This window comes from Myripristis murdjan, chromosome 8 (assembly GCF_902150065.1).
Source record: "Myripristis murdjan chromosome 8, fMyrMur1.1, whole genome shotgun sequence".
NCBI lineage: Eukaryota > Metazoa > Chordata > Actinopteri > Holocentriformes > Holocentridae > Myripristis > Myripristis murdjan.
In genome coordinates, this window is record NC_043987.1 from 20,869,392 (window position 1) to 20,878,764 (window position 9,373).

Sequence of the window (9,373 nt, forward strand, 5' to 3'; positions counted from 1 at the left end):
CATCTGATCCCACCCCTTTAACACTCAACTTCGCAGTGTTGTCACATCAGGGCTGCACTACATGGGTTTTGTCTGTCGGTGATGAGCTCGTACATACCAAAAGAGACAACTTGTGTGTCTTTTCTTTAGCAGCGTGTGTCTCCACGACCCACTGCGACTTTTATTTATTTTTTTTAATATACATAGCTATTTATTTTATCGCGTTTTGCAATGCACGGATCCTCCCTGTCCCTCCCCGCCGCCCTGCTCCTGACGCTGCTGTCCTGCTGCAGACCTTCCCAGGGATACTTCGCGGAGGAGCGCTGGAGCCCCGAGTCTCCACTGCTGGCTCCCCGAGTCCTCCTCGCCCTTATCTGCAGAAACACGGAGCACTCCTTGCCGTATTTCCTCGGCACTATCGAGCGTCTTAACTACCCCAAGGACCGGGTGGCACTGTGGTAAGTTATGACCTGGGAAAACCAGCTACACTTTGCCCGCTAGCTAGTTCAGTTAACTTAGCCGAAAAGTAACGGAAACTTACCGTTTGGTGGCTAACGTCAACTTTTAACGTAACGGCTTTCCTTTAAAAAAAAAAAAAAAAATTAGCCTTTTGTGAAACTTCAAGGGTTTAACGGCTTGTATGTGGTGAAATTAGAAAGGGGGTGGACCCGCAGTGACCAGGTAATGCTAACACAATATAGTTGCGACAGTTTTGGTTAAAATGACGATATATTCGCCAAGAAAGAAGACCCCTTACGAGTTAGCATAGCGTGGACCAAAGACTGGTAGTGTGCTCATATTTTCATTTACGTATTCCTGGTCAGAATAGCAGTGATGAGCACCTCTGGTCATTGTGCCTCCACCCGTGTACTCTTGGTCTGTATACGTGGAGAGGATGGGAGGTGATTGTTGTAGCCTGAAGGGGTGTTAATACAATACTTCCTGGCTGTGGGTAGGTCGTCGACAGACAAGCCCTGGAAGACAGGATAGATGTCTGTTCCATCCATCTATTCATCCATCCATCCATACATGCATCTATACATTCTGCCACTACATGTGTTACTCATCATAGCTCCACCCTATATCGCCTTGCATGTACTTCAGCTGTCTTAGATCTGGTTTGAGCTGACTTACTCTTTTGGCGTACTACAGGATGGATTCCCAAACCTTTTCATGTACAGGACCAACAAAGAGATGCACTGCCACCCACCAGCATTTAAGAAAGCTTTAGGGACCCATAGGAATCACGGTCACCAGTGTACGTGGAAATGGAGTGAAAACCTTAATCAGAAAATATATATATGCATTCTCTTCCTGGCTGCGGGTGTTTAGTCTACAGACAAGTCCGCAAACACTTAATCCATGTCTGCTCCATCCATCCATCTATACATTATTCAATTACACGTGTTAATCATCATAGCCCCACCCTATGTCACTTTGCGTGTATCTCAGCTGTCTCAGATCTGGTTTGAGCTGACTGACTCTTTTGGTTTGCCACAGGATGGATTCCCAGACTTTTTTATGTCCAGAGTCAACATTTAAGAGAGCTTTATGCCAACAAACATTTAAAAAAAAAAAAAAAGCTTTATGAACCTCTAGGAAGCAGGGTCACCAGTATAGGTGGAAGTGGAGAGGGTGAAAACCTTAATCAGGAAATATATATACATTCTTACCTGGTGCTAACCTACAGTGATTCAGAACATTTAACTAATACTTCTTTTGCTCAGGCACGCCTGTGTCATTGTTGTTTAGGACAGACTACTTTCACCTGAGAAGACACCTGGAGCACTTGTTAGATGTGGGTCACATGGAGTAACAATAAAAGTTCATTTTCCCACAGTAATAAGAGATCTTAAGGAAACATAAATCTCCAGGAGCTTTATGTAGGGGCAGGGCAACCTCTAATATTCACTCTACATGCTAACACAGGTTATAAAAAAGTATAAACTCATTTTACAGAGCAACAGTTTAATCCCAGTCATAGTAGAACGTGGTTAATTGAGGTTATCAGCAGTCATGCTGTAGGCGGTTTTCTGAGCACTGCTGCTGTCTGTCATTCTTGACAGACTTTCAGTCCTGAGGCAATTATGGGGTGGGATGTGCAAATGGATGTTATAGACCATATAAACATGTCCAAGAGCATGAGCAGGCTGGAGTTGGGAGAATTAAAGGGGAGGGGTTTCTCACACATAATAAGCAAACAACATGCTCCAACAGCCCATCTGTGCTTATATTCTCAAAGCTCTGAGCAGTTTTCCTGACTCCGTGGCAGGTTCAGAGAGGTATGCTCTTCACTCATCAACCTGATGAACAGGTTTCAGTTCATCAATGGTCTTTTTTTATAATTGAAATTCAATTCAAAATTTAGTTGCTCCTGCTGTTGCTTGGGGAATGGGGAAAAATGTGTAAACATGTAACAGATGAATGCAGTTTTGTTTAGACATGTTTCATAAGCAGATTAAGCTGCATCTGGCAAAATGAAACAGCTGACTGATGCTATAAACACTACGTCCTGTAGCCTTATGTTAGGTGCAGTCACTTGCAGGCATGCCATAGCTTCAGCCACAGAACATGATTTAAGTTTGTCTAAAAGTAGGACTACATCTCTTCTCCAGCGGAGCAGTGATTGACCAGATGTGAGACATCACTGCTTGACAGCTGTTGACAGTGCAAGTAGGGAAACCAGAGAAGAGCTGTTTGAGCTGAACATGAGGCAGAAGGCTCAGTGTAATCCAGAGTTTTAGGATGTTGAAGGATGGACAGCAAGGGTGAGGGGAGAAAAGGTTTAGCAGGGGCCTGCAGTGTTCTCACAGATCCCTGTGATATCAGGCGAGCAAACTTGGCTTGGCTGTTTGCCATCTGTGGAAGATACAAACTGTGCTGCCTTTAGTGCAGATGTCTGTTTTAGAGTAAAAACTACAGTGCAACAGAATACCAAAGAAACGCAAAGGAAAGTACGCTGGAAAGAATGCTAAAGAAAGGAAAGCCAATGTATTGTAACATGATCCCCCGTCTTCTCAATACACAGGGCCGAGCCAATGGAATGACTCTCAGCTAAATGTGGCTTGATTTTGAACCTCTGCAGAATTGGACTGAATGTGCAAGCTGGCATATTTGCTCTCTCTCATCTTACACATAGCTTGAGCGAGCCCCACACAATTTTCTTTACTTAGCCTAACTATTGCAGATCTACCAGTTTCACTTCTATAATGCTGCCGCTCCTCCTTCCTTAATGCGGGAAATACTTTAAAGTAGAAGTGTGCAGATCCAGCACAAATGGGGCTCAACTGCAGATAAATGCAAAACTCACAACAAAATGGAAGTATTTGTGCACACTGTCTTGACTGACTGTAATGGTGACGCTATTGCCTGTGTAAATATACATATCTGTTATTTCTGCCTTTACAGAAGTCACTAGAAATGTTGCAGTAAACTTGTTTGAACCATTAATCTCATTGTGCTCATAGTCTACCACATTTTTTTGAAATAGGCTACTTGATATTGCACCCTAAAATGATTTGAAACAGGTTTTCATTTTTTTGTATTGTAGCCTATTCTTACTATCATTCAAGACTGCAGACAATGAGCTTACAGAAACTGAACACTAGACTATTGTTATTTGAGTATTTGAGTAGCGGTGTAGTCTTTCAACTCTTGTTCGAACTTGAATCCAGACTGGCACAAGTGTCACATTAAACTATTGATCATCTTATCCACAGAACAGTCTTAGCTTTTAGTTAATATCCTCCTCTTCTGATCCACAGTACAATAAAAAAAATAAATAAATTCTGACCGCTGAAGTTGTGTTTGTATATTCACAGGGTAGCAACTGATCACAACGAGGATAACACCACAGCCGTTTTGCGTGACTGGCTCGTCAAGGTGCAGAACATTTATCACTATGTGGAGTGGAGACCGCAAGAGGAACCCAGGTCAGTCACTTTCTAATGTTACGGTGGAAATTTTGCTTTGTCACTGCACCTATGAGGTTGACTCACTGCCTGATGTTTGTACCCAAATGTCTCTTGCAGAGTTTATGAGGATGAGGATGGCCCAAAGCACTGGACAAACCTCCGATATGCACATGTTATGAAGCTTCGGCAAGTAGCACTGGAGTCAGCCCGAGAGATGTGGGCTGACTACTTCATGGTGTGTCCACTGGACTATTTCTTAAAGGCGCAAAAGAGGAAACAATAGCAGTAAAAGCTTTTCCATTTTAAGAATCGAGCCAGTGCTTCCACCCAAGGGACTCTCTGTAGAATGAAAGCAAAAGTAGGATAAGTACAAGGGTTCATTTCAAAGCACTGGCAAGTGTCATTTAAGCTTCAGAAAGTGTGCTGAAAAATGACCCAGTTATTTTTCTGTCTCTTCTGGTTAAAGTGTGCCTGGTATAGTTCTTCCTCCAGATTCTTTCTTAAACTGCTACAAAGTTTGGCTCAGCATAAATTGTAGTTTAAAACACAGCTCTTCACTCATTTCTATTTGTATTCTGTAGCCTAACCCACATTGTCAAGTTTCAGCAGGGTATAATTTTGATCCAGAGTACTTCCAAAACTGAAATAATTTTGATCTAGAAATTATACCACTGTGTTTTGAAATACTGTCTGCCTTCTCCCTTGAAAACAGACTTTGGTCACTTACATGTAAATGAATAGTCACCTATGTTTTGACTTTGTACTTTTTTGGCCAATATAACCTCCATAAATTTAGCATTTGTTCTGAATACAGTCTAAATCAATTCATGGTGTCATACATACACAGTTTTCTGTTTACTAACAATTTACCCCTCCTTTTCTAGTTGGTGGACTGTGACAACCTCCTCACCAATCCTGATGTGCTCTGGAAGCTAATAAGAGAGAATAAGACAGTTATTGCTCCAATGCTTGAATCTCGTGCAGCATATTCCAACTTTTGGTGTGGTATGACCTCCCAGGTACCGTTTTGAGTGTGCACGCATAAGCGTTTGGATGTTCGTGTTTGTTATGAAAGAGCTTGGTGGCTTTAATGAATGCTTTCACGGCCTCACAGAGCTGAACTCCAAATTAACTTGGTTCTTTCAGGGTTACTATAAACGCACTCCTGCCTACATACCAATCAGGAAGCAGGTGCGTAAAGGTTGTTTTGCAGTGCCCATGGTCCACTCCACCTTCTTGATAGATCTCAGAAAAGAAGCATCCAGGCAGCTGGCCTTCCACCCCCCACACCAAGAGTATAGTTGGGCTTTTGATGACATCATTGTATTTGCCTTCTCTGCTCGCATGGCAGGTATTGTACAGTACCATGCAGAATCCACAATCTAGAGAACTGTACATTTGGCTTCTGACATTTTATCGTTGAAATTGTTGCTGCAAATTACATCTGCCTTTTGTTTTCTGCTTTGTGCAGATGTTCAAATGTTTGTATGTAACAAAGAGACCTACGGTTACATCCCTGTGCCACTACGATCCCACAATACTTTGAAAGATGAAGCGGACAGCTTCTTGCATTCCCTGTTGGAGGTTAATGGTGGGTATGGCATGTTTTCACACTGAGTGCTTGACAGTTGCGTCCAACTCTTTTTCACTGGCTTTGAGTTTTCATTCTGCTTTCCCCTGCTTTATCTAGTATTGGCTTTCAGCATGGGGTTCTATTTATCATTTATACCATTTCTGCATCCATCTTCCCTCTCAACGTGTAGTGCGAAATCCCCCAGTGGTGCCTTCCAAATACATACCTGTTCCTAGCAAACATCCAGACAAACTGGACTTTGATGAGGTGAGTAATGAGTGTTGTGAAGATGGCATCTGCAAAAATGGCCCTCTGCCTACTTCTGTGCTGAATGCTTCCCTCTCCTGTTAGAAATCTGGAATTACATTGACTGGCTTGTTTTTTGTTCACCATTTGTGCAGGTGTTCATGATAAACTTGCAGAGGCGTTCCGACCGCCGAGAACGCATGCTGAAGGCGCTGTATGAGCAGGAGATCGCTTGTAAGGTCATTGCAGCAGTGGATGGAAAGTAAGTATACCCTATTTAAAGAATCCCTCATCCTGTTTCATTACCCTTTATTCATATTCATTCTCTTTTGCTGTTTCAGAGCAATGAACATCAGCGAAATTCATAAAATGGGCATCCACATGCTCCCTGGCTACAGTGACCCTTATCACGGCCGCCCACTGACTAAAGGAGAGTTGGGTTGCTTTCTTTCCCACTATAACATCTGGAAAGAGGTTAGCCAAAGAAGCCATGCTTAGGCACTGAGCAAATAAGAACCAGAACAGAAAATCTTTGAACCAGATGGATGGGTCGGGTCAGTGACTAATTTGTGTCTGGTCCTAGGTCGTGGAGCGCGGTCTGCACACCTCCCTGGTGATTGAAGATGACCTGCGTTTTGAGGTCTTCTTTAAACGTCGCTTGATGAACTTGATGACTGAAGTGGAGAGTGAGGGATTGGACTGGGACCTCATGTGAGTGTGTACTATTGCCACAAAGGGGATTTTTCTTTCACTGTAAGGACCAGTTGACCCAGACTACAGAAAAAAAGATTATTTCCCACTTACCCCATGTGCAGTCTCTCCATCCAAAGAGAATCTGTGTGATGTTTGCGAGATTTCCAGTCTGCCACAACTGCACATCATCCAGTATTCCAGTACATTGGGGCTGGATGGATATTATTTTGTGAGCTTAAACTGTCAAAAATTTACATTTCCTGTCAAAGAACATCAGCAACCTGTATTTATCTGTCTCTAATTTGTAGTCACTAGTGGTGTATAGGTAGTTTTCCAGTATTCTTTGTCTGGAAATTGTTCACAACAAAACTCCTTGCCCCTGATGGCGTTGGAATGTGCCAGACTATCTGTATCATTGTTTTTGGACAGAGCTGTAGCTGTTGAGTTTTTCACATGTAAATTTTGGTTTAAGTTCCAGCAAAAAATACTTATGCAGTTTCATTGTATTGGGGTGCCGAGATATGAGGAAAGATTGTGGGGAAGTGGACAGATTGTTTTTCGGGTGAAGTGTTCCTATAGTTTTCCTAGGTATACAAATCCATAAACACTTCTTCCCTTTTTTCTTTCAGTTATATTGGTCGGAAGAGAATGCAGGTGGATCACCCTGAGAAAGCTGTACCTAATATACACAACTTAGTGGAGGCAGACTACTCTTATTGGACACTAGGCTACATGATATCATTACAAGGTGCCATGAAGCTTTTGAAAGCAGAGCCACTAAAGAGGATCTTGCCAGTGGATGAATTTCTTCCCATCATGTACAATAAACACCCAGTGTAAGTGTACATATTTGTACCTCAGCTGATAGAACTAGGAAATATTTGTTTTCAGGAGTTTTGCCATTTTTTTTCTTGACATTATTTCCGCTTTGTCCCTCAGCTCCGATTACATGGAACAGTTTGAGACTAGGGACCTGAAGGCATTTTCTGCAGAGCCTCTTCTTGTGTACCCAACCCACTACACGGGTGACCCAGGCTACATCAGCGACACTGAGACCTCCACTGTGTGGGACAATGAGAAGGTCCGTACAGACTGGGACAGGGCGCGCTCAGGCAAGACTCGTGAGCAGGCTGAGATCAGCACAGAGGCCCAGAACTCAGACGTCCTCCAGTCCCCTTTGGACAGTACAGCACGGGATGAGCTATGAGAGGGACTGGATGGGAGCTTTGAGAAGATTCACAGGAGCATAGGCACCCATAGTTTTTGAATTACCTGTTTAATTTCAGATTTTGTATCATCATGGCAATGTGATATGGGAGTTTGTGGGGGATTTAATTTATCCAGATGTGACAATTTAAAAAAGGGATCAGTTACAACTTACAACTGTATTTTATGTTGTGCTGTCCATTCTTAGTTTTAACTTCATAAAGGCACTAGACTTGCCATTTGGAATGGCATTTGCAGTACCCAACCTCTGTCTGTCATACAGAATGGAACCTGCATATTAGCAGGTACAATAATTGGACTGTTACATTTCATTGTCTTGACTTGACAGTCCACTGCGAATTTCAATCATGTTCTGTTCCAATAGTCTATTGACTATGAATTGATTGTGGCTTTATTTCACTGAACAAAATCAAGACTGAACAACACAGTTCAACAATTTCTAACAAATTACTTTGTCATTCTAAATGTTTTTAGTTTCTGTTGTGGAAAGACCAAGAGGAGAAAAATCTGCATGTCTTCATTTTACTTTGATATTCATTATTTTCTCTTTTTAAACCTGAACATGTCTTTTGCTTAACCGCCGACACTTGAGATGTTTGAAGAGCTGCTTTACCAAAGCAGCAAAGGGCACGAGTAATTACAGATCAGTTGCTGTCAACCCCTAATCATTGATTTACAGAGCTGCCTTATATAGCACTGCAGTTCGTGATTTTTTCCCTTTTCCCTTGCTGCCACTTTAGGTTAGTTCCCAGACTTAACGCCTCCAACCTGTCACTGATATGGTTATATGTGAAACCAACAACTGTAAATGCCTCACACTTTGTGGTTTGGGAGGAACATGATTATAAATGGCAATTACGTTCCCACAAGAGGTCCCTCTCGGCCGCATACAAACACTGTCAGTCTCTCGTTTCAGTCTTTTTAAGTTGGTAATATCTAAATTTGAGTGAGTTTAAAAAAAAAAAAGACCTCTGCAGAAGATACGATGTCAAGCTCAGATCCTGTGTTACAGTTTGAGCTCCTAAGAAGATGGACCTTCTAAAAAAAAATTCATTGGCATTGGCTGTTGATGCATTTATCAAGTGGGAGCTGTTGACCCTTGGATGGCTTGTGAAAAAAAAATTACTGGTGCATTGTGCCTTCAAGAAGAATAAAATATTTTGTTTTTAAGAAAAAATGTCAAGTTTTTAAGTATCTATTGTTATGCTGGCTACCATATTTCCTATCACAGACCACCTCAGATTGCTTTAAAGTACACAGAGCATCTCAGAGGCTTTCTGATGCCAACATGTCAACACATTACAAAACTGGGATGGCGTCAGCTACCAGATGCTTAATTCGCAAAAGACTTACCTGTGTCAACAGCCATGCAAGGTGTGGGGCAGGGGTCAGCAGAGGAGACTGCACATGGAAGTAGGCATTATCAGTTGTCTCCTCCTGGAGTAGTACAGTCTGCTTATCTTTCCTTCAACTTTTCTGTCTCGTATGTCTAATTATGTGGAGAAATAATGAAACGTGCCTATATATGGCTTGCCTTGACCACATTATCAAGTTATACGGTCGAAAATGTAGAAATAACGTTATCCAATCAATGACAAACTCATACATTGGCCAAGGTTTCAAAAATGAAGGTCAAAAAATTATTTGCCTCGGCTAGATTAAAAATTGGGTTATTTTTGGAGGTTTGCCATGGTAAATTGAGTGTATTATCTAAATACTTGTAAAATTGATAGTAAGTGGT

At 42.0% G+C, this 9,373-nt stretch overlaps 1 protein-coding gene across 1 annotated transcript; it reads left to right on the forward strand.

Annotated features, from left to right (window-relative positions):
- Nucleotides 1-31: 31 nt before the first annotated feature.
- Nucleotides 32-8,710, forward strand: colgalt1a (collagen beta(1-O)galactosyltransferase 1a). Its single transcript, XM_030057436.1, has 12 exons — nt 32-437; nt 3,801-3,911; nt 4,011-4,128; nt 4,778-4,912; nt 5,040-5,244; nt 5,365-5,484; nt 5,657-5,733; nt 5,868-5,974; nt 6,054-6,186; nt 6,296-6,423; nt 7,035-7,241; nt 7,345-8,710. The coding sequence occupies exons 1-12, from the start codon at nt 211-213 to the stop codon at nt 7,610-7,612; spliced, it is 1,836 nt and encodes a 611-aa protein (XP_029913296.1). The 5' UTR covers nt 32-210; the 3' UTR covers nt 7,613-8,710.
- The last annotated feature ends 663 nt before the right edge of the window (nt 8,711-9,373 follow it).